Here is a 26,928-nt window from a genome sequence, read left to right as displayed (position 1 = left end):
TATGCTGGGTGACTATGAAAAAATAATAATCACGGTTATTTTGATTGATGTTGAAATCACGATTAATAAATATTTCATATTCATATTTTAGAACTTTGTATTTATTCAACTATGAAAAATAAACTTTAAATATAACTTAAAAGAACAACCACAACATAAATACTGTTAAATTAGTAACAGGTAAAATAAGAATGTATTAAAATAATAGAAATTTAAAAAAGAAGAATATGGCAGGTTTTTAGCCATGACTGTATTTTCTATCATATGTGTCTGGGGAAAAATATTTAAAATCCTCTCATTATTCTGGCATTTATCAAATAGAAATATTTTTTGTAATCCTAATTTACCTAAAACTGGAAAATTTTAGTCTGATTTCTTGTCGCAGTTAGAAAAAAAAGCTTGTCTTTTTATACAGTCAATGGCTATCTGATGTTCCTGCTGTGCGTGCCTTGGCCTCTTGGGGACAGTGTGGTGCAATGCAGGCACCGAGCTACTCGTTTACTGTCAGCTAAAAAGAGTAGATGAAGAAAGTCACATAAAAAAAACCTTGTTTTTCACAGATTAGGAAGAATATATGACCATGAGTATTGTTATATTAACTGTCTGTATGTGTTGCTCGGGTGTTTGTGTGTGAATATTAAATATTTGAAGGTAAATCCCTTCCGTGATCAAACGCTAATATTAGCTAGCCCATCAATAGGGGTTTCTATTAACTGTTAGTATAAGATGGCGATTTCTAAAACGATGTCTTGTAATTTTATATGAAATGAGGGTAATTATTTTTGTTGCGCGTTTAGTTTTACAGTAAACTCCAACTCGGGTGTCAATAAACAGCTTAAAACACACTCAAATTTGGATTAATTGCCCAGCCTTGCGCTACACTTCACACATTCTCTGCAGGCTGCAAAGTGCGAGCCGTGGGTGATCGGTCGAAAGGCATTGATAGACGAGTGCCGATCACGTTTTCCACGGAAATCGGCCGAACATGATCGGTGGCCGATCGATCGGTGCACCACTACATGTAAACCAGTACATCAAATGTAACAAGAGACAGCGACCATAGGATTTGAACAAGAGTCTCTTTAAAAGAATATGTAATACTGGATAAGAGCAACACTGGAGAATCCAGAGTAGACGACTCTGGGTGCATTAGTGTGTGCAAAGGAGGAGGCTGGTGGGTGCAGTCAAAAGAAGAAACTTCATATTTGTGATTAATGAGTAGTTTCGGCTGTGGCAGGGTTATAAGAATATTGGAGGCTCGGCAAATGCACCACTGCAGCCTATTTGAGACTGGGAATACCACTGCAAAAGAGGAGCAATTAAGTAATAAGACTTGGATTGATGAAGCCGAGGCTCTGAAGATGGGAAGAAATGCAGCTCTGACTCTGGGGACTGGAACACAGAAATATACAGTGGGTACGGAAAGTTTTCACTCTTTGTTATATTGCAGCCATTTGCTAAAATCATTTAAGTTTATTTTTTTTGCAACATTAATGTACACACAGCACCCCATATTGACAGAAAATAAATTCGGAATTGTTGAAATTTTTTCAGATTTATTAAAAAAGAAAAACAGAAATATCACACAGACATAATTATTCAGACCCTTTGCTCAGTATTTAGTAGAAGAACCCTTTTGAGCTAATACAGCCATGAGTCTTTTTGGGAATGATGCACACCTGGATTTGGGGATCCTCTGCCATTCCTTGCAGATCCTCTCCAGTTTTGTCAGGTTGGATGGTGAACGTTTTCACATTTTCAGGTCTTTCCAGAGATGCTCAATTGGGTTTAAGTCAGGGCTCTGTCCGAGCCATTTAAAAACAGTCACGGAGTTGTTCTGAAGCCACTCCTTTGTTATTTTAGCTGTGTGCTTTGGGTCATTGTCTTTTTTGAAGGTGAACCTTCAGCCCAGTCTGAGGTTCTGAGCACTCTGGACTCTTTCCCTGTCCCACACCCACACCATGATGCTGCCACCACCATGCTTCACTGTTGGGACTGTATTGGACAGGTGATGAGCAGTGCCTGGTTTTCTCCGCACACGCCAACAATTTCTATCTTAGTCTCATCAGACCAGCGAATCATATTTCTCACTATCTTGGAGTCCTTCAAGTTTTTTTTTTTTTAGCAAACTCCATGCGGGCTTTCATGTGTCTTGCACTGAGGAGAGGCTTCCGTCGGGCTACTCTGGAACAAAGCCCCGACTGGTGGAGGGCTGCAGTGAGGATTGACTTTTAGAACTTTCTCCCATCTCGCGACTGCATCTCTGGAGCTCAGCCACAGTGATCTTTGGGTTCTTCTTTACCTCTGTCACAAAGGCTCTTCTTCCCCAATTGTTCAGTTTGGCCAGACGCCCAGCTGTAGGAAGGATTCCGGTCAATATAACAAAGACTGAAATATTTAAGCCTCACAGTTCTGAGGAGCGGGGTTCAATCCCCGGTCCCGCCTGTGTGGAGTTTGCATGTTCTCCCCGTGCCTGCGTGGGTTTTCTCCGGGCACTCCGGTTTCCTCCCACATCCCAAAAACATGCATTAATTGGGGACTCTAAATTGCCCGTAGGTGTGAATGTGAGTGCGAATGTTTGTTTGTTTGTATGTGCCCTGGCAACCAGTTCAGGGTGTACCCCGCCTCCTGCCTGATGATAGCTGGGATAGGCTCCAGCACGCCCGCGACCCTAGTGAGGAGAAGTGGCTCAGAAAATGGATGGATGGATGGATGAAATATTTAAAGGGGTCTGAAAACTTTCCGTACCCACTGTAGAGCAGTAGTTGTACATTGACTCATCTTCAGCGACCAAACACTGAGTGATTTTCCATGAATACCTGACCTAGATGTCTTATTTGAGTCACAGACTAGCTATCTAAGGACAGACAGGTCGCAGAAAGGTGTTTGCAGAGTTTTATTGTTTCCCCTGTGGGATACACTCATTGGATTCCTACAGATTAAAACCTAGAAACTCATGGTAGTCCACCTGGCGCCACCATTGAGAATTTTATGTTCACTGTACACCGTTCACAGTCGTATTTAGATTACATTTAAATGTGGGTTGATATTAATAATTGAGATTTCAACATGGGCCAAAAACGCAATCCGTTTCTAAAATTACGGTGAATCCTGACAAATTTTCTTATTTCTCTTAGATTTTATGTCATTGAAATGGCAGGTTTGTGTTAGCAGGTGGCAGAGCTGGCATTAGTCAGAAGAGCTAGGGGCAGGGTCACAAACACTGACTCTTTTCAATCGGTGTAGTGGTTCTGAACTGAAGGTTCCGAAGGATATATAGCGGTTTGACAAATGCCGCCCACAAGAAGATGCAAGAAATAACCATTCAGACTTGGGCTGCACAATATTGAAAAAAGAAACGACTGCTATTTTTGTAAACCTGCGATATATATTGCGATGTGAAATAATACAGGATAAGTGTTGGAAAAGTTCATTCCCTACACTAACTAATTCAAAGGTCAATCCATCGTTCCAAAAATTAACTAGTTCAGTTCATAGTTCATAATTCAAAATTTTTAACTAAATTCACTGTTCCAAAAATGAACTAGTTCATAGTTCTTTTTTTTCAATACTGTATGTTGCTGACGGGCTATTACCCTCAAAATACTTTTAATACATTTAATTTCCCCATTTTTGCCACCCATTCAGTCCATAGTAGTAGCCAGCTGCAGCTTCCACCCATCCATCCATCCATTTTCTGAGCCGCTTCTCCTCACTAGGGTCGCGGGCGTGCTGGAGCCTATCCCAGCTGTCATCGGGCAGGAGGCGGGGTACACCCTGAACTGGTTGCCAGCCAATTGCAGGGCACATAGGAACAAACAACCATTCGCACTCACAGTCATGCCTACGGGCAATTTAGAGTCTCCAATTCATGCATGTTTTTCAGATGTGGGAGGAAACCGGAGTGCCCGGAGAAAACCCACGCAGGCACGGGGAGAACATGCAAACTCCACACAGGCGGGGCCGGGGATTGAACCCGGGTCCTCAGAACTGTGAGGCTGACGCTCTAACCAGTCGGCCACCGTGCCGCCCAGCTTCCACCCTACAATCTCAAAAACTTGGAAAAACTGCTTGAACAGTGTTTTTTAAAATGAGGAATTAAAAGAAAAACAGGACTTTTGTCCTTAATGTGCAAATAAAAACACGCAACACAGTATGACAGCAACAATGGTGAAAGGACATTGATAACTTTGCATTCCTCGCAGCTCTGGCTGGCTATATTTACAAAATAATATTCTATAATATTAATATTATCATATTACCAAATCAAATAAATTCCATATTATTACAGTGTGATCATTCAGTGTTTTAACTAAAGCATTCTGATACAAATATTAATTGTCATAGTCAAAAGGGTGCTTCTACTAAATACTGAGCAAAGGGTCTGAATAATTAATAATTATTTGCTGTGTGATATTTCCGTTTTTCTTTTTTAATAAATCTACAATTTTATTACAAGAACATATTGACTCCCATTTATATAGTGTCCACCTCAAACACACACAGCTCCGACATGCCTTCCCAGTTTCATTCTGAAGAGCGAAATAGGAAATGCAGCAGGTGTAAATTCTTTCCCGCATCGCCTTTCATAGTTATCATATGAGGAGATAAGTATACAGCACTCTGGGCTGCTCCGTGTGTTTTTTGAAGCATTATAATTTACCGTAAAATGGGTGCTAATCTTATTAGCATGTCCAAACAGGTTTCTCTGCCGGTCACTTTTAAGATAACAGTTAATTCACTGTATATTATAGTATGCCAACATCGCAGAAGACCATGCAATGTGATTATTGCTCAAAATATCGTGCAGCCCTAATTCAGACTCGAAAAACAAAAGGCACCCAGAGTCACCCCTCATTATTCTTGGGGACTTTAAAAAAGATAAACTCAACCACGAACTCCTAAATACAAGCAGCACCTCAACTGTCCTACCAAAGAAAAGAACATTCTAGACCACTGCTATACTACGCTAAATAACGCATACCGTGCTATCCCCCTTGCAGCTCTGGGCTCGTCTGATCACTGTTTAATTCACTTAATACCAACATACAGGAAAAAACTTAAACGTGCTAAGCCTATGGAGAAAACAGTGAAGAAGTGGACCAATGAAGTAAAGATAGAACTTCAAAGCTGTTTCAACTGCACAGACTGGAGTGTCTGAAACTTCAACTGGCAGCCTGGATGAATATACGGATACTGTTACATCCTTACATACATAAGCAACTTCGCCAGGCTAGAGGTCGTCTATCAAAGCGGGGATAGAGCCCTGTATAATTGCACTAGAAACCAGCTGACTAAAGAAATTAACACTGCAAAGAGAAATTATGCGGTACAACTAGAAAAACAGTTTACCGCTAACGACTCTAAATCCATTTGGCGTGGATTACAATCTCTAACAAACTACAAGCGAACATCCTCCCAAGCGTAGAATAATAAAGGACTGGCTGACGACTTGAACACCGTCTACTGCAGATTTGAAAAGAACACTGTTCTATCTGTGACACTCCCACCAGTCAGTGCAGTCTTACCACTCACCACATTTCCTCAGTTTTGTTTTTACACTGCTGTAACCACAGAACTATTTATTTTCTCTCCCCACATCACCTACAAGCACCTTATTTTCTGTGTCATTGAAGATTTGATTCATCAGGCTTTCACTTGGTGCCATGATTCACTTTGAATTGCGTCTGATCAACAGACTTATTCACAAGTGTTTTTTAAAATATATTTTTATGCAAAAGTAAATTATTATCAAAGGGGAAATACAGTATTTTGCGTTTTTTCCCAGGTGTCTTAATAATGTGACATGCTTTCGTGAAAATACCCCAAGGATCAAAAATCATAAACATATTTTTTACAGCATAATTCCTGTCATTGTAAAATTGGGTCATTTGAGGGGCAGCTCTGTATGATGCAGTGCGCCAGCCCTCATCCTGCCCCACATACTGCTGGGTACAATGACAAGCCCGGCTTTCGAGCTTGACTTTTAGCACGATTGTGCTACCCTGGTTTCAGATGCTCAGCTCTTCTGTCCTGCTTGTCCTCACGTTTTAATGCATAACACACACTCATTAAAGGGGCGGGCCTAAGAGGACACAAGGCCAATCGGGCTTTGCCTCCCTGCTTCCCTCTGATCTTCCCCACCTATCTCCCACTGATTTTAATGCACTACATTCATACTGTACATCAGTGATCCCTAACCACCAGGCCGTGCCACAGGCCATGTGGTACCTGGCCGCACAGCTATATCCATCCATCCATTTACTGTACTGCTTATCCTCACTAGCGTCGTGGGCGGAGCCTATCCCAGCTGACTCTTGGCGAGAGGCGGGGTACACCCTGAACTGGTAGCCAGCCAATTGCAGGGCACATATACACAAACAACCATTTGCACTCACATTCACACATATGGGCAATTTAGAGTTTTCATTTCACCTACCATGTATGTTTTTGGGCTGTGGGAGGAAACCGGAGTACCCCGAGAAAACCCATGCAAACTCCACACAGGGAAGGCCGGATTTGTATATGGACGTGATGTGATGATGTCGCTTCTTTCAAGCAGAGAGTGCAGCGTGCAGTGTTGATTTGAATGAACAATAAATATTCCGATTGGAGGCTACTTATTCTCGACCATGCAAGGATGAGTCGGGAAGAATTTAACACTCCACCTAAACTTAACACCCCCACCTAACCACTTCGGGGTCACTCGCAACCCCCATCCCACACCCTGCCCACCCTTCTGTCGACGATTTGCTTGATATCGGGAGACTCACGCGTCAATGACCCTTCGGCACTTGGCTTGTGGAGTGTCCATCAGCAAGACCCCCCCAGGGGGTTGCTGGTGTGAGAGATAGCTATACGTCCATGAACCAGTCTGTGGCGGAAAAAAGGTTGGAGAACCCTGCTGTACATGCTTTGGGGTGCTGTGAGATTGGGATGCAAGCTTCAGGTCAGTCCTCAAGCCTCACGTTCCAGTTTTAATGCACGGCACTACACTGAGGGCCGAACACGGTGGAGAGACAATGATTACCAGTGGGGGACTTGATAATCGTAGTACTAGGGTACTATAGTACTTGGCCCACCACTTGTGGGGTGACGGCTGGCCAACCACTTCGCGAAACATTTGTGCACGTGCAGATGATTAGAAGTTAACGCTGCCAATGCTGTTAGCCAACGCTCATCTGCTTAATTTTTGCCCTTGACATAAAAGAGCCATGTACTCCATTGTTTGAAAACGGTTGCTCTTAGTCCATCTTAGTAAACTCTGTGTGGGGGTGGTATTATGTAAATGAGCAGAATTGTGATGGCACAGTTAAGAACGGCTTGCTTCCAGACAAATTTTTTTAAAAAGGCAGCTAAAAAAAATTTGCTTGGTTGTTTAATTTTATTCATTGTAGATCCAACTATTTGTGTACAATCAATTAAAAATATCCATCCATCCATCCATTTTCTGAGCCGCTTCTCCTCACTAGGGTTGTGGGCGTGCTGGAGCCTATCCCAGCTACCATTGGGCAGGAGGCGGGGTACACCCTGAACCGGTTGCCAGCCAATTGCAGGGCACATGCAAACAAACAACCAGTCGTACTCACATTAACACCTACGGGCAATTTAGAGTTGTCAATTAAACTACCATGCATTTTTTTGGGATGTGGGAGGAAACCAGAGTGCCCGGAAAAAACCCACGCAGGCACGGGGAGAACATGCAAACTCCACACAGGCAGGGCCGGGGATTGAATCCCGCTCCTCAGAACTGTGAGGCTGACGCTCTAATCAGTCGGCCACCGTGCCGCCAATTAAAAACAATTTTCCAAATTATGTCCCCTTTCTGGTGTCAGTGTATATGTAGGTGAGATTTGGAGCATCGCCATCAGAAGTCAGGACTGAACTGCGGATGGAATTGCAGTGCTGGTTTATGAAAAGATACAGTATGTTGCATGCGGAGACCGTATGTCTGTTTAAAGCTCAGTTTAACATCAGTATCCTAATCAAAAAAGGGTCAGCAGTAGCTCAACTGTGAGGGCTTTTGAATTGAAGGCTCATGGTTTAAGTGCAGACAAATATCAATTTGCAACTTGCTGTTGGAGAGATACTTGTCAACATCCTGACTACTCCTGATCAAGTCACTGAACCTCGCCCAACCCCAGCTCAAGGGCGCAACACTGTTTGTGCGCCACATACCTCTCCTTGCATGCCTGCATGTGTGGTCTTCTTCTCTGTGTGGTGTGCAACATAAATACCTGTATATACAATAGAGTGTACATTGAGTTTCCCCTTTAAAATTATGCTATAGAAAATGAGATTAAGACAGCCTCAACCAGGACCAACTTGGACCAAAATTGTTGTACTTTCAGTTGTAACTTGTGTACCTAGCCAACTATCTTCTCAGATGGTTTCCTGTTTTGGGGGAAGTTGAGTATGGGCATTTATATTTATTTGTACATGATAACACTCAAGGGTGTGAGCCACAAATTTATTTTGTTCACCACATTAGTAACTTGGGATCAAACAAAAATAACACTGAACATTGACGTTATGATCTCTGAATGCAATATAAATTAAATTACACACTTTCTATTACCCAATTTTATTAAACGATAGCTAATGTAGCAAACGTTAATATGATACATTTGGAGTGAGCAGAGTTATTAGGAATCTGTCAAAATAGCAAGAACTTTTTACGAATAAAACTGTTAAACTAGAGGTCTAAATTTGATTTTCTTTTGTTAGGTACTGCAGGATGAATGGAGTCCTCCAATTTTGGAAGGGATTTTCATGGGCTAATTGAGAGGCTGAAAGCTTTGATTCAGGAATTACATTTATTTTGACCAGTACACTTCTGCTACCTATACTGTACTGTTCTTATCGTGGCTTCTGCTCAAATAGATGCTGTGTCCCAGATGAATACAGCCTGTGTCATCAATGTGAATAAATGATGGCCTCACCTCGAACAGATGCCAGTAGAATAGACAACAAGAATAAAAGCCTTTTTTGTCCTGCAAACTTTAAATTCTGCATTTAAAGAAGCAAAGTGGACACCGGTAGTAGAACACCAGATAATGAGACTGAGCAGCAGTGTAGGTAACTGTACATCAATAAATAAATATTATCATTAAATGCCTTTGTGAATGTGAAACCAAGGCAAATGTAATTGGCTTTAATTAGTTTTACTTTGACAAAAAGAGCCGACATCTCACAATTAAAATATTGTTTTTCTGTTTGGAATTAAAAGATAAAAATTAAAGAACACAGAAGAGTACAACTAAACACCACGCACCAAAAGACTATTACACTTTGCAGTTTGAGTATCAGGTCCTCCAGCCACTGTAAGAAAAAGTATGCACAGTTATTTTTAAATTCGATATTGTGTCGTTTGCGCGTGATTTAAATTTTCCATGCAACATTAGAGTTTCAGTTCTTTGTAGTGAAATCCATCCATCCATCCATCCATCCATTTTCTGAGCCGCTTCTCCTCACTAGAGTCGCGGGCGTGCTGGAGCCTATCCCAGCTGTCATCGGGCAGGAGGCGGGGTACACCCTAAACTGGTTACCAGCCAATCGCAGGGCACATACAAACAAACAAACAACCATCTGCATTCACAATCACACCTACGGGCAATTTAGAGTCTTCAATTAACCTACCATGCATGTTTTTTGGGGGATGTGGGAGGAAAGAGGAGTGCCCAGATAAAACCCAAGCAGGCACGGGGAGAACATGCAAACTCCACACAGGCGGGATTTGAACCCTGAGTCTTCAGAACTGTGAGGCAGATGTGCTAACCAGCCGCAACCGTGCCGCCACTCTTTGTTATATGGTAGCTATTTGCTAAAATAATTTACGTTTTTTTTTTAGTTTAGTCATATTTCAGTTTTTCTTTTTTATTAAATCTGCAAAACTTTTAACAATTCTGTTTTTTTCTCTGTCAATATGGGGTGCTGTGTGTACATTAATGATGAAAAAATGAACTTAAATTATTTTAGCAAATAGCTGCCATATAACAAAGAGTAAAACATTTAAGGTGGTCTGAATACGTTGCGTACCCACTGTATGTTAAGAAGAATTGATACTTTTACTCAGTTAAAATGATCGACATGCCGCTCGCTAGTTTTATTTATCCATTATTCCATGTGCAATCTAGTTTTAAACTTTATCTTCGACTTCTGCACAGGGCGTCAATGCGACAATCCAATCTGATCATTAGTGTCATTTGACTTCAATTCACCAATCAGATGGAACAAGGCAATCATATGACCACACACGAAGCCTTCGTGGGCTAATGAAAATGACTCATTTTGGGAAAAAAAAAAAAAAAAAAACAAACAACCGCGCAAGTGTTTACTTTACAGACTCTGAAAAACTGTTTTAGTCGTGCATCTGCCCAAAACCTGAATATTTCAGCCAACTTCTAAGTTGAGAAAACCCCTTGGGATAAGTCGCAGATAATTTTCTTGTTGTTTTGGCAGTGCATGTGGCAACATTAGCCCTATTTTATGGTCATCAATTACTGCAAAAAATGCTTTTTGTGGATACGGGTCATGCTGTAATCTTTCTCTCTCTCTCTCTCATTCTCTCTCTCTCTTTCTCTCTCACACACATGCACACACACACCTACACGCATGCACACACACACACGCACACACACTATCAATACGCCTGCTCACCAAACAGTTTCTTCATTCAGTCATTTATGTAAATAAAGCAAATAATGTTTCTGTAGGGCCCAATGCATGTATTGTTGGTTTGTGGACAATGAAATGGTGGCAGGTGTGTATGGACTCCCATATATTATTAATTTTATATTTTATTTGACGTTCATGCTCTGATTTAAAAAAAATAATAATCTGAATTTACTCAGTTGTTACTCTTGAGTAGTTTTTTCACAGAGTACTTTCTTACTCTTACTCAAGTAAATATTTGGAGCCATACTTTTTACTTTTACTTTAGTCATATTATTCTAAAGTAACAATACTCTTACTTGAGTACAATATTTGGTTACTCTATGCACCTCTGTGCACTACCTATACTTATGTATGTTGTTTGTGAAAAAAACAACCACATTTCCAACAAGGCAGCGCTTGTATAGATGCGTGGATGAGTTAACTTAATGTTTTACCTAAGTTCTGCCTTCGATGCTTGTATTTGAAATAGAAGAATGAGAGTGAATGTACTTGCCGCAGAGCTGTAAGTGATGAGCAAAACGACTATTATTTTATTTTGAAGGCGTGAAACGTTAAATTGGCAATTACATTTTGCATGGATGTTGCCTATGTGAACATGCAAGCACTGTCATAGGTTTTATTTTTTATTCCCATCTCATCATTCACATTTTACTAAATGTTTTGTACTGACCTAATGTATAAAATTTATATCCATTTAGAATGTTTAAGGGTTTCATTCACTTAATAAAGAGTCATTATTATGCTAGGCCTAGAGCTTGGTGCTTTTATCAGATGCATTTTAATATGCGTAAAAAATGCTCTCGAGGAGTAAGTCACAGCCCTGCACCATTGATGTACCGAAGACCGACTCTGACAAGCCTCTTAATGATGTATGAAGATAAAAGGCATCTTGTCGAGAGGTGGATGGAGGTCTGAGCTGAAAGGAGCAGAATACAAAATTAATGATTAATGGTACTTTCAAATAATTTTTCGTACTTTTCGGATGTTTTGCAGTGGTGTGTTTGTCTGCATTTGTTTGTATGTGTTTGTCTTTTCTATGGTGAATCATATCAGGGGTGGAATAACCTTGAAGAAAATTGGTATTTATTATTTTATTTTTCTCTTCTAAACCAAAGTTAGTTAACATATTGTCTATTGTTGTTCTTAAGAAATGATGCAATAGGTTTTAACATTTTTTTAAATTATTTTTTTGTTTTTTTGTTTTAGTTTATTTTTTCATCTTGGATCATAATAACTGATGATGTCTAATTGGATATTCTTTTCTGCTGCACTGAACAGCATTACAAGAAACATAAAAACATGAAAAACATTATATATATAGTTTAGTATATATATATATATATACATAGTTTTGCCTTAGGAAAAGTATTTTTTTTAGGAAAGTATTTTTGAATGTAACTAATTTTGATCATGGACATTTCTTAAAGCAACTGTAATTTAATTATACACATTTTCTCCCAATAATGTAATGATTACGATCATATATTTTTTCCAAATTATGAAACTAAAATACCAAATTCAGTGAGAGTGCAATCTTCCAGTACACCAACCAACTGAAAACAAGAGTGGACACCAAAAGGAAAACATTGCAAAGGATTTTGGCACTTTTTTGCATGCTGACGAGACATTTAACTGTGTACACTGTGTATGTATATGTCAGATTTTTAAGAGGCTGAGAAGGAAGGCTGCTCACATCCCACACATCTGACATGAGGGATTGATGACAGTGTTTTACCCATATAAGGGTTAATGTTATTTTGGCTTTAAGCTTTAAAGATCCATTGAGAACACAAATGAGGTGCTTCTACTCTCATTTTGACAAAAATAAAAAATTAAAAATAAAAATTGGTTCCAAGATTTACATAATGGACAAATAGGATTTTGTTTTTCTGTATTCCATCCACTCTGTCTTCTGTAATTTAAAAATAAGATTGGAAAATGCTTTGTCAATATCAACTGATAATTGTCAGAAATGTACCAATTGAGAATTAATTTAATGAATGATGAATGAATAACTTTTTGTGAAATGTCAATAATTTTTCATTTACATATTTTGATAAATGTAATATACCCTATGCACAGTAATTACCTTACTCATAAGACTTGTCTCTTTCGTCTGTAGATTGATATCCCAGAGAAGTGCACGTTGGATTCCATACATTTGTGACTGGATGTGAGAGTACCTTGACCCTTTAAAACTGAAGATGATGTTACTATGGAAACTACTGGTGGTGCAGTCACTCATAGGGTGCCTTGCAGGTAAAGTATCTTTTTGACAACTTTTGATGCATGCCAAAGCTTCCTTTGTGAAGTTATGTTTTCATGTATTTGAACCAGCTGACATGATTTAAAATGTCATCAACTGAGATTAACAAACAAACAGTCAAACAAACAATCATACAGTATTTTCCAAATGTATCCAAAAGGAGTACACAACCATTTTAACAACTATGTTGTTGTTAAATCACTTTCCATTTTTTGGCACTTATTTCGTGTAATACACTAAGGGTGCATGTATGCGGACTAGGAGAGGACGATTAGCTGGGTTGTGAATCGAGTGAGCATATCTATGCCCACGAAGCCCAGTAGAAGGAGTTCTGTCTGGTCATGTGATATCCTTATGTCGTTTGATTGGTGAACTGTGTCCAATGCGGAAGTTGTAGTCCAAACAGATATATCGCACACGAAAAAAATACGAGTAAAAAGAATTGTAAAAGTAAAAAGTATGCTGCATTAAAACTACTCTGAAAAGTACAATTTATCCCAAATACTACTTCAATAAAATGTAACAGAGTAAATGTAGCGCGTTCCTTCACACCTCTTATCATAACATAATGGTCAATTTTAGTTTGTGATCTTTTACAAATCATGTTGGGTTGAATCACATCAACAGGTAGGGTTCCATCATCATTAAACCTTTGGAATAAACGATTGGTAAAAAGATTGAATATGCATACGGTTTTACTGCCGTGAATTCTGCCAGTTGATGCATTTTATGCTTGTTAAATCCAGTCAAGGGGAACATTCCAAAAGATAATGAGTGTAATAGCCGATTTGGCCGAACAATTGATGTTACAACAGCACAGTTGTCGGCCAGAATTAAATGCGTTCATGTTCCGAAGTTGTTTTCACTTGACATACAATACAAACATACAATGAGAACATTTATGCTTTTGCGACTTGCCACCAGCTGCAGGCTTTAAAAGCTTCCCTTCGACTTAAATAAATGTATTATTCCTCACAATTGGGGAGGAATATTTGGTTGATATTCAAAGTGCCTCTCATAGTTTGAGCAACCAGATAAGCTTAAGTACATTTGACATGTTGACATTGTACTGAGAATTATTGTACTATTCTTCAACTGTATCAGTTTATGACAAAACACACTCTATTTTTGATGCGGAGGCCTCCATATGGTTCAGGAAGATAGCTGAACACTGACTCCTGGAAAAGAAATGTTCTGTAGTGTATGCAGCCCTGTGCTGGAGAGGCCAGACAAATTTAAAGTGGAACCCATTGGAGACACAACTTGAGGAGGTTTATGTATGTATGTACATATGCACGTATGTACGTATGTATGTATTTATTTTTGCAGTTAGGGAAAGATTCAACAGTTTTGTGGGGCAGTGGTTGGCACGTCTGCCTCACTGTTGAGAGGTTTGGGGTTCGAATCTCAGCTCATGCCCTTCTGTGTGGCGTTTGCTTGGATGGGTTTCTTCTTGTTAGGTTTAAACTCTTAATTGTCCATGGGTTTGAATGCGATTGTGAATAGTTGTCTAAATTTGACCAGCAATGGACTAACGACTGGTCCAGGGTGCACCCATCCTCTTGCTCAAAGTCAGCTGGGTTGGGCTCTAGCTCACCTGCGAGCATAACGAAGACAATGGTTGGCTGTATGGATGGAATGATGAATTCAAAAGTGCCAACACATATACGTACGAGGGAGTGACTTTATTTTCTTTTTAAAACTTACTTTTTTTTTTTTTATTAATTACCTGGCAGAGTTGTTTTATATAGTATATATAGCGTCAGCCTCACAGTTCATTCCCCGACCCCGCCTGTGTGGAGTTTGCATGTTCTCCCCGTGCCTGCGTGGGTTTTCTCCGGGCACTCCGGTTTCCTCCCACATCCCAAAAACATGCATTCATTGGAGACTCTAAATTGCCCGTAGGCATGACTGTGAGTGCAAATGGTTGTTTGTTCCTATGTGCCCTGCGATTGGCTGGCAACCAGTTCAGGGTGTACCCCGCCTCCTGCCCGATGACAGCTGGGATAGGCTCCAGCACGCCCGCGACCCTAGTGAGGAGAAGCGGCTCAGAAAATGGATGGATGGATGGAAATTATCTAGGTTGGTAATTGTTAAAGCATAGCACCCCTTCTACACTCCTTAGTTCCCTGCTCCCTCCAATAGCCAATTTTACCTATAATACATTGCATGAAAGAGTGAGTTTTTAAAAATTGGTTTTATACAAATGCTTAGGCCCATCCATAAAGTACAGTATGAATTTAAACAACCAAATAAGATTTTTTGTGTGTTGCATTTTTCCGTAAATAATCCAACTATTCCAGTTGGGCAATGCCTCTGCTCCATGCACCACATGCATATAATCATGACAAATTTAACTGGGCACTTTGGTTATGAAGTGCTGCATCCATGAGTTAAAACAAGCAAAAGAAAAAGATGTTGATGTTATGTGTGATCCATGATGGGGCCGTGGATGATCGTCTCGATCCTGGACTCTCTAGTATTGTCCTTGTTTTTATCATTTTCCTTTGTCCTTGGTGACCCTACACCACTTACACAAGGGAAGATTTAAGTAGTATACTAATTTTTTTTTGCCAACTTTTCATGATGTATTTTACATTCTTTGTCTTTTCAATTAATCAGCAATCTTACAGCAACAGAGAAATTTACTAGAAACATACTTCTACTGGACTTGCTGATGTGTCTTCTGCATCTGTTCCATTTATGTGGCGTTGTACACTGTCCTCAACCCTTGAAGTGGTAGGAAACCCACAATTTATTTATTTATTTTAATTTTAATTTTTAAATTTTTATTTTTTTGCAAGAACACATTGTATGTGCCACCACGGATCAAAACATGGTATTCTGGTTAATATTGCATTTGTGGAATAATAACAATTAAACTGAATAATTCATCAATCTCCAGAAAACTGAGGGCGCCACCATTTCAGGTGTAGCGTGTATTGCTTGAAATGAAAATGTAATTAATTTGGAAAAAGATACGAAGGAAGGTAAACGCCTGCATTCACTTCCGGGTTAGTCCAATTTACGTTTTTAACGTTAAAATCAAAGCACGTCACTTTTTATATGTATAAAATTTAGGGAAAGTGACGAGAAACCTTTTTATCAGTCTCATAACGAAAGGTTGCTACATTTTATGAAATATGAGTTCTAGATGACAGAGGCTTACTTAAACTCAGAACACACACAAAACACAACCAAGAGTGGAATTTTATAGAATATTTAATGACATCTACAAGGGATCTAGAGGGAAACACACAAAGAGGTCTAACTCAAGAAAGAAAATAACATAAAAATGGTAAAAAGGGGTAGCTGTGACGTTAATTTCCTCACGATGTTTGCTTACATCACTCTTTGACGTACGCGCATGCTTTCATGACAAGTGACACATACTGTTAACAATAGCCATTATCTGCTATACCCGAGTGTTGGAGTGTGAATATACAGTAGTCAAGAGACAAATGTGGCCATCCAAAGCTCTCCAACATTTCCCTTTCAGAAGATAAGGAACACACAGTCTTTCTACATCTCTCCGGGAGAAAATAAAAAAGAGCAACAGGCTAGAGTAGTACAATGCTCTGTTCCAGCACCTACTCTTCACTGTTAGACATTTTTGTATATTCTACAGTTAGTTACCACATACCACACAGTAAAATACTTAAAGTGAATATACAGTAATATACAGCTATACAGTAATATATAATGAACTGGAGTTTACACTGCGTCATGGGATTTTGTTTGACATCACACAGAGAGTTAATGTTTTTTTTTTTTAAAACAGATGTTAATTATTGTAAAACAAAAAAACGTTTGGTGCAAAAATACAGTAACATACTGCACAGAACAATCATCATGCTGGAAAACATCCTGCTAGAGCACTCAAAAAATCCCTCACCACTTTCTAGCAAGACTCGTGAGCCCATTGTACAAAACCAACAGCAACTCAGACATGAACTTGCACTGAAGACCTTGTTGGAAAACAAGCCCCAGCTACATGAGGAAACAGGAATTTTCATGGAATGTTGTCCAGTTTTATTAGAATATTCAGGCACTGATGCAAATTTAATACTGTATAGTGTATGAAATGTGGTAGAGAACAAAAGAGATGGAAATTGTGCCTTGATTCAAATTTGGTATCTTTCATGGAAATGGCTCTCTGAGCAGCACACTGGTTGGGAGCGCGCTAATGATGACAAAGACATAGCTGGGGGAATTGTGCAGCCGTTTAGTCATGTGTCACTTCAACACTGGACATGCTGAGTGAGTCACAGTCTGCCCTGAGCAGGGAAAAATATGCACTACTGATTGAGCCATTAATATATTTTTATTGTGCATGACAAACATCTTGAATCTTTAATATTGTCCATATTTGGCACCCTGAACTGGTCGCCAGTCAGTCGCAGGACACATATAGACACGCACAACCATTCGCACTCACACTCACACCGTCACTGAGTGTGAACTGAACCCACGCTGCCCACACCAAAGTCAGGCAAGTGTACCCCTACACTATCAGTGACTACATGTAATATATAATATTATATATAATATAAACGCAAGTTGCATTTAGATTTATTCTTAAGCATGTACAGATCTTTTACAATAAAACCTTACAACATCCATCTGGATGCTGCAGGCTGGACAAGAATTCAGGATATGTGTTCAAAAAGCTTGGCTGCATTATCTTTGCTTGGCATTAGCTGGCAACGAACTTGCATACTGTGATAAGTCGCCATGAAAACTAGGTGATGATGAGTCTTCCTTTCTGATGTTAATTACTTCATGTCCTCCTTTACTGATAACAATGTTTTTATAAACATTGGTTGTTACCCGCCATGGAGACGATCAGGCGAGGATTAGGGAGTACACCAGCACGGCCTTTTTTTTTCTCTTCCCAATTTCCCCGCTACTTTGTTACATGTACACTTTCGCAGCCAACAAATGTGCCTCTGTCCTTCAGTGCGAACCAGCCGATCTACAGATGGCTTTTTTTTTCAGAATTTTTCCTAATTCCCTGCTCTTTCACCGATCCAGATGGCTTTTTTTTCTCATAACTTTTCCTAATCCCCTGCTTCCTAATCCACTCCGTTTCAAGGTGGATAGTTGCACACAATCGTGGCAAGGGGGTGGCTCAACACCGAGGGGTTCAGGAAAGTGTTAACTGCAAGCTATCTAGCCTCAGCTCTTACTGTGCTAGCTGGTACAGCACAAGCGAGCATTCCCAGCTCGGAGCTGGTATAAAAAAATAAAAATAAAATAAAAGGCACTGCGACCGGACATGCATGATCTGATTTTATACTGAGACAGATACGATGTCTGTCAACAGTTACTTTTTCATCATCAATGTCTCTCACCAAACAATAATTTTTAGCTGGTGATTCAAACAAAGAGCAGTGCAAATGTGCAGATGCATTTAACCAAGACTGCCCTTTTTTTCAACGAATAGAAGAAAGCGATTGTTGATTCTACAATGCACAGCGACGGTGCAGTACCATAAAAGTGCGAAGAAATGCACGATTTCACTGTCGCCACACTATTTTTGATATTTTCCTTCGTAAAAAGTGTATTTGATTGTTGTTACGTTTTATTTACACATTAAGAATACAGTTTTTTGGGCGTGTTAAACGCGCAATGCATTGTGGGTTAATTATTCATACCGAGTGCGCGATCATCAGTCGGTCATGGAGGGTAAGGACTCACTGAAGGACTTACAATACTTAGGTTAAATAATATTTACAATGAACAGTGAGAACTCTCAACGTCATCTGCGAGCCGGTTGAATGCGCTGCACGGCTGACGTCACGTAGAAAGAAAAAAAGTTTTCTCGCTCTTCGCATCAAAATTACTGTGGTGGGAGCAATGGTGTGTGTGTGTCACTTACTTTCATGTTTACGCACAAAGGCACGCACATGCACACGCACACACAGTTGCTTTCATGGACTGCAATTGGCAGTGAACTGAGAATGGTGTGTTTGTTTACGTTTAGGAACTTACTGTATTGTGTTGGCATGTCAAGTCTGCACTAAGTTGCTGATTTAATGTGGCTTCAACTACACTAATATTTAAGTTATTGCTTCATGTTGATGACTTCATTCATGGTCATTGCACCGGTCTATTGCAATATTAGTCATTCGAACTGCTCTAAGTGCTAGAGGACTCTGCATCTTTTTGCACAATTGTTTTTTGTCAATGTCTTTATGTCTCCAAAGTGTTCTGTAAATTGACTGTCTGTTGTACTAGAGTGGCTCCAACTACCGGAGACAAATTCCTTGTGTGTTTTGGACATACTTGGCAAGTAAAGATGATTCTGATTCTGATTCTGTAACTTGTGTGGCATACATTCCCAAGTAATGGGTACGGTTAAGCTAATGCTTTTTTTGTACTGTGGATAAGTGATATTCCTGCCACATGGCAGCTGCCGAAAGTAACTAAAAAGTCACTTTTTCTCATTCAGTTACTTTTGAAACCAAGTAATCAGCAAAGTAACTAAGTTACTTTTTCAAGCTAACTGTGGCAACACTGGTCGCAGCTTTGTGACAGGAGCATGGTCACTGTCCGAGCGGAGTTTATCAACCATTTTGCAGAGCATAATCTGCAATCGCCTTTCTCCACACGACTGACATCATTCCTACACGGAAAGTATATGTCTGTGGTGAAGAATTAGGATTGTTTTATGAGTACCAGTATCAGTATCAGCGCCAATACCAATATTGGTATTGGTGCAGGCCTACTTATAATAAAGGATAATAAATAGGTACACTCTTAAATCAAGACTGAACAGCATGGAACACTTATTAAATCATTTGCCCAAGATTCCAATATAAACGTAGACAGTGAAATAGCCAAAAACTCAAGTTGTGGATGTAACTCCTGAAGCTAATGGAGGTAATTTGACTCAGTTCGTAAAGTGGTTGTCTCCAAGTATCCTTCAGCAAGATGTTGAACCTCCAATTGCTCCTGATGCGATATCATCAGTGTGTTAACTTTTCTCCCATGACACCATATGCCTCTCATTAATCCATCCATCCATCCATTTTCTGAGCCGCTTCTCCTCACTAGGGTCGCGGGCGTGCTGGAGCCTATCCCAGCTATCATCGGGCAGGAGGCGGGGTACACCCAGAACTGGTTGCCAGCCAATCACAGGGGACATACAAACAAACAACCATTCGCACTCACATTCACACCTACGGGCAATTTAGAATCTCCAATTCATGAATGTTTTTGGGATGTGGGAGGAAACCGGAGTGACCGGAGAAAACCCACGCAGGCACGGGGAGAACATGCAAACTCCACACAGGCGGGGCCGGGGATTGAACCCCAGTCCTCACAACTGTGAGGCTGACGCTTAAATGTTTATTGTTTCCGTACTTTTAGTAAAACTTCTCTAAAAAGGAGCTGAACGTCCAAATTGAAAACAGGTGTTTGATCAATGAATGTAATTAGTATCATTATGTAAAAGGTTGAATGGGGTGACACTGCAAATGTAGTTTAAGACCCTCTCTCTTTGTGATATTAATTTAACTGAATTAGTCATTTTACAGTGCACGGTGGATGACTGGTTAGAGCTTCTGCCTCACAATTCTGAGGACCGGGGTTCTATCCCCGGTCCCGCCTGTGTGGAGTTTGCATGTTCTCCCCGTGCCTGCGTGGGTTTTCTCCGGGCACTCCGGTTTCCTCCCACATCCCAAAAACATGCATAGTAGGTTAATTGACAACTCTAAATTGCCTGTGAGTGTGAATGGTTTGCATGCGTGGGTTTTCTCTGGGTACTCCGGCTTCCTCCCACATCCCATGGTAGGTTAATTGAAGTCTCTAAATTGCCCCTAGATGTGAGTGCGAATGGTTGTTTGTTTATGTGTGCAATTGGCTGGCAACCAGTTCAGGGTGTACACAGCCTCCTGCCCGAAGATAGCTGGGATAGGCTCCAGCACTCCCATGACCCTTGTGAGGATAAGCGGCTTGGAAAATGGATGGATGGATAGTAGTTTTACCTTAATAACAATAACATATACATACAAAGGAGAAATCTCATCAGGAAGTTCACCATTCAAAGTGTGCCCTTGAAATAATGTGATTTATTTATTTTTTTTCTCAGTTAAGTTTTTGCTTTTATAGGCATGCACAATTATATAAAATGACTCTGTATATTCCACAGTGGCCAGAAGTGGGTGCACTTCACTTATCCAATTAGTCATGTGGCAATGAGCCTTGTTTTCGCAACCACTGTCGCACGATTCGGGATTATATTGTATTGGATTGGACCCAAAAGCAGACTGAGGCGGAGGGAGTAGATGATAATGATTTATTAGGAATTGGCTCAGGGGTAAGGATATCCAAGGTGTGATGGTGGACCGTCAGAACAAGGAACGAACAGGTAGCGGGAGCATGAGTCGGTGGAAGAGCTTGGCGGAGTGGCTGGAGCAGACAGCGAGGTGGGGGGCACAGAAGGAGCACCGGAGACGAAGAACACAATCGGGTGAGTACAGATGCGGGTCATCGGATAGTAACTTACATACAACAAAAACCTGGAGGTACAAGAGTCGGCCGGTGTGTCACAATCAAGTGTCAATACTCAGGCGACGGCTTCCCGGAACTGACAGGCTTGTATGCAGGAAGTGATGAGTGCTCATTGAAGACGGGGCGCGGCGAAGAGGATGCTGCCTACTGGGGAGAGAGAGGCAAGGAGCAAAGCGCCACCCAAGCTCCAAAGGATGAACTGCAGGGCACAGATCGTGACACACTGATCTGATGTTTTAATCCCCTCTTTATGTAACAGATAGTAATCAGCATCTTATTACATTACACAGGACATTAAAAAAATCTACACACCAGTACAGTGGAAATGCCAGGAATTTGCGATGTCAAAAAAATGAGAATGAGAAAGTTTTTACCAATAATGTGATCGATATTTAGTCTGTACAACTCAATTGGATTTTCTTTCATTTGTATTTTTACATAGGGTAAGTAAAAATAAATACAGATTATGTCATTGCACAAGTGTTCACATCCTATTATAACTGGAGTTGTAGGTGTGCTCAGAATTAACCAATGACTTTCAAACTCATGTTAAATGGGAGTCAGCACATACCTGCCACCATTTTACATCCATCCATCCATACATTGTCTGTACCGCTTCTCACTCGGGTCATGGGCATGCTGAAGCCTATCCCAGCTATCTTCGGGCGAGAGGTGGGGTACACTCTGAACTGGTCGCCAGCCAATCGCAGGGCACATAAAAATAAACAACCAATCACACTCACATTCACACCAAAGGGCAATTTAGAGTCTTCAATCAACCTACCTTTTGGGATGTGGGAGGAAACCGGAGTACCCGCAGAAAACCCACGCAGGAATGGGGAGAACTGTGAGGCCGATGTGCTAACCAGTCAGTCACCGTGCCACCTACCATTTTGCATGCATCTGCTTAACCTCAAATAAAGTTTGGCATTTTTAGTAGGCTCCTGACATTGTGTTGTCACATCTTACAGCACAAGCCATGGACCACAAAAAGGTTCCAAAGTATTTAATCTCATTCTTCAAAAGGCATTAGTCAAGCGAGGAAGAATTTCCAAGGCATTAAATATACCATACACAGTGAAGACTGCCATTATCAAGTGGAACTAATATGGCACAATAGTGACATTACCAAGGACTAGCCGTCCCTCCAAAATCGATAAAAAGAAAAATGGTTTGGGTAACTGCTAAGTACATGTACATATTTAAGTAAATGTTACAACAATCTCCCGTCATCTTCATATGTCTGGGCTATGGGTTAGGGTGGCAAGACATAAATAAGCCTTATCTTACAAAAAAAAAAAAAAAACACTTGAAATCTCCCAAATGCGTGTGGGAAAATGTTTTATCGTTCGATGAAACCATGGTTGAAGTTTTTGGCCGTAACTCCAAAAGGTATGTTTGGCACCAACACAACACTGCACATCAATGAGGATAAGCGGTACCGAAAATGAATGAATGAAAATAACCATTAGATACTGTAACTGTCGCATCCTGTCATACAGTCAAATTAGTCATTTGTACTTTGAAAATTTTAAGTAATCCATATCGAAATATAAAATTATAATTTAAATATTGATATTCAGAAGGGCGGCAGCGAGGCCAACTGGTTAGCACATCTGCCTCTCAGTTCTGAGGACTGGGATTCAAATCCCGGCCCCGCCTGTGTGGAGTTTGCATGTTCTCCCCATGCCTGGGTGGGTTTTCTCCGGGCACCCCGGTTTCCTCCCACATCCCAAAAACATGCGTGGTAGGTTGATTGAAGACTCTAAATTGCCCGTGGGTGTGACTTTGAGTGCGAATGGTTGTTTGTTTTTATGGGCCCTGCGATTGGCTGGCGACCGGTTCAGGGTGTATCCCGCCTCTCACCCGACGATAGCTGGGATAGGCTCCAGCAGCCTGCGACCCTAGTGAGGATAAGCTGTACGTAAAATGAATGAATGAATGAAAATAACCATTAAATAATGTAACTGTCATCTCCTGTCATACAGTCAAATTAGTCATATGTACGAGGTGCATTTATTCATATATTTATTGCTAATACTGTTTAGAAGTTATTGTAGCTCGGCTTTTGGGTATAGTATAGTTACAATGTATTATTACCAGCAGGCTGTCATTAAATGAGCATTTGACATGGTTCCATGCGTCAAAGGAGGGGTGCTGAGTCCATGATTAGCATCATCTGATCGCTTTGAAGTTTTTGTTTCTAGAAGAAACTGCCTTTCCAAATTCTGTGGAAATCAGTAATAAGTTATTTAGTTTTTAAATCCTTCCAAATAACTAGCTCACCATCAATGCGTTCCAAACCTTGGGAAAAAAAGCGTACAGCATGGGCTTTGCACTCCCCCCTCCCCTGCCCCTCCCCACCCTGAACAAATTTCAATTTAACTGAGTATATTCCCTTTTGCTGTGAATGTAATAGTATTATTATTTCTTTTCTATCTGTGTTTACTGTTGGACATCTGCAACCTCTTCCATATTGCAGAAATAGCGTATATAAAACATATATATATATAATATAGAAAAGCCAATGCTGTCAGAGAGATGGAGGAAAACTTCACAGATGATAAATTAATGAAGTTAATTTAAATAATGATGATGATGATCTTGTTAGAATGTGGACATACAATATGTGTGTGTAGCCTCTCACAACAGCAGTGCTGCTGAGTTTGGCAAGAAGTGTTATCTAAAATGATGCACTCATGATGTGTCTGCATCATCATACCCACTGCCCATGAAGGGCATTTCTTAGAACGATGTGCATGTCAGATGGTTTGATATGTCAAGGTCTCTTCTCATGGCAGTGCCCTGATCTCTTCAGGCCATTTTACATTGACAGGATGGACACTGACCTCTGTCATTCCACCGGGTGAGCAGCCCATTAGTGAGCCTGCCAGCGTCAGGCCACCTAAGCCATGCTGCCAGCTGGTCAGACACCATGGCCCCAAGCCCTGCAAAGCTTTGGACAATAACACCCGCAAACTGGTCCATCTCTCTTCTTTGATTAAGTTCAGAATGTAAATAGTAAGTACAGTTAGGGATGGAAATGGAAAACTACCTAATTTTTCATGTCTAATATGTTGTCTAGTATAATGCGCACACCCAAAATCAACCCCAAAAATCATGAAAACCCTTCTACCTATGTTTAATGTGCACCATCGAATTGCTGCTATCCATATGCTCAAAATATGAAGTATTATCCATATTTTATTAGGTTTTTCAAAGAAATGTTCTGTTCTGTATGCATGCGCTGAGATAATGTTTTTTTATCCCCGTGTTGAAAAGGCCACACTTAATGTAAAAAAAGCTTAACTTTGCCTAATGCCACAGAACTGTGACCAATCACGTTCCCATCTGAAAATATCAGAATAAAATCCCTAATATTTTTAATTTTCAAGCGTTTTCATCCACATATGTGCTTACTGTAGAAAAGGCTTAATGTTGCTTAATGTCACAAAAATGAGACCAATCGTCACCAAAATTTAGGTGGAGAGCTTTCCCAATGCCCACTTCAACCTCTGAAAATATCACCACAAAATTCCCAAGAATTTTTATTTCATGGATGTTAAGCATTTTCCGCTCCATAGACAAAAGCTTAATGCTTGATGTCACAAAACCGTGACCCATCACCGCCAAAATGTATGTGGCATCTCTAATTATCCCCACTTCAACCTCTGAAAGTATCAGAATGAAATCCCAAATATCTTGGGTTTTACGGATTTTATATCAATATGGGCCTGTGATAAGGCTGTGATTGTTGGGTGAAGGGCGAAAATGTATGTATATTTTTAACATTAGAGATTACATATTGGAATGAAAGTACAACTTCCTCACGACCCCAAGGTACTGGTATACATTTATACAATGTGAAATTATGTTTTCGTTTTCCTTATACCTATGTATAATGCACTCTATTAACTTTTTATTCTGCTTCTCGAATAATTTTACATCGCACATGTGTGATGACCATCACGCGCAAGAAGTGTACTCTATTTTGGATCTGAACTCCAACATGGTGTCAAGGCAGTAACATTTGTGAAAAGATGATACCGGCGTTACTTGCAGCACTTGCAAAGCTTTAATTTCATAAAAGGGAGAATACTTCCAACATGTGCGATATAATGATATATATCTTAGTGCAATATAAAAACATCTACCATTCAATTGAGGCCTGCCGCACCCTGCATGATGCGAACCCGATTGGAGCGGACCGTTGTAAAAAAATGATGGTTGACAACTCACGCCCGCACAATGAGCGTGGTACGTACTGTTCAGGTACATTCAGCCCACAAGCTTCCATATTTCATCCACAGGAACATTATAAATTATTAATATAGTTAAGTAGTAAACTCTAAAATTGCCCGTAGGTGTGACTGTGAGTGCGAATGGTTATTTGTTTGTATGTGCCCTGCGATTGGCTGTCAACCAGTTCAGGGTGTACCCTGCCTCCTGCCCGATGACAGCTGGGATAGGCTCCAGCACACCCGCGACCCTAGTGAGGAGAAGCGGCTCAGAAAATGGATGGATGGATAGTTAAGTAGTGTTGGAAGACACAATATTTGATACTTTATATATTGCTTTTGCATGGCTTGGAGGCGGTGCGGCAGCCATTCTGTCTCTCGCTGGCATAAAATCTGGAAATATTTCTTTAGCGTGAGCGAAAGCTTATGTGCATTTTGATTGGCTGTAATTTGCAACGTTGCGACGCCCTGCACCGGTGATACAAATTTTTAATTGCGGCAAATCAGTGATCGAATAACTGGGCACTCATGAAAATAGTTGCAGAACCCCGTATACTACGCAACAGTTCAGTCGGGTTCGGCCGCATCACTCGGTGTGTGGCAGTCTTAAAACCCTTTATCATTTATATATTTATTTTGATGTGGGGGGTATTATGTTGTCTTTGTGGCTTCACTGATGTAGCGTCCAAGACGGTAACATAACAGAAGTCGCCTTTCTATTACGTCATCTTTGTGTCTCACTCTCTTGGTGTGACCAATCACCGCACATTTAATCCATCTGTTACATTCGTGTAACAGTTGGATTGAGCGTAAATAGAGGACATGACAAAGCGGTGACGGTTACTGTTACACTGGTCTCTTGTGAGTTGAGTTCAATAAACAAGAGTCTGTGCAGTGTGCATTTGTAATAGATGCCAGCTCGCGCTGGTTAGAAGTACATCAGTCCAAACTTCACTCTTCGAGAACCTTAAGAGTAGTGTCAGCACAGGCTTTTAGCCTGCTGGTTAACACATGCGACTCTCTACCCAGGGGATGGTGGTATTGTAGGTTCAAGCCTCAGGCAGGACAGATGACCCCTGTCACACATGCACTCCAAGATAGAATGAGGTCCTGTGTTTTTGTGTGATGAGTGATTTTAGAAGTGCTACACTAGGATTGTATGAAAAATGAATGAATGCTAATGCAACTGCAGCAACACATCACCCGGAAATGCTCCTGCACAGCATTGCA

General features: G+C 40.5%; 1 protein-coding gene across 4 annotated transcripts in view; it reads left to right on the top strand.

Moving 5' to 3' along the window:
* Nucleotides 1–26,928, top strand: part of LOC133483989 (contactin-4-like) — a 266,693-nt gene that overhangs the window by 20,172 nt on the left and 219,593 nt on the right. For all 4 annotated transcript variants that reach the window (XM_061785986.1, XM_061785985.1, XM_061785983.1 and 1 more), the window contains exon 2: nucleotides 12,800–12,936. In XM_061785986.1, the coding sequence (XP_061641970.1) occupies nucleotides 12,882–12,936 (55 nt within the window). In that variant the 5' untranslated portion in view covers nucleotides 12,800–12,881. The remainder of the gene's footprint in view (nucleotides 1–12,799; nucleotides 12,937–26,928) is intronic.

This window comes from Phyllopteryx taeniolatus, chromosome 9 (genome assembly GCF_024500385.1).
Source record: "Phyllopteryx taeniolatus isolate TA_2022b chromosome 9, UOR_Ptae_1.2, whole genome shotgun sequence".
Classification (NCBI taxonomy): domain Eukaryota; kingdom Metazoa; phylum Chordata; class Actinopteri; order Syngnathiformes; family Syngnathidae; genus Phyllopteryx; species Phyllopteryx taeniolatus.
The sequence above is the reverse complement of the archived record's forward strand: the minus strand, read 5'-3'. Positions and strand labels throughout refer to the sequence as shown.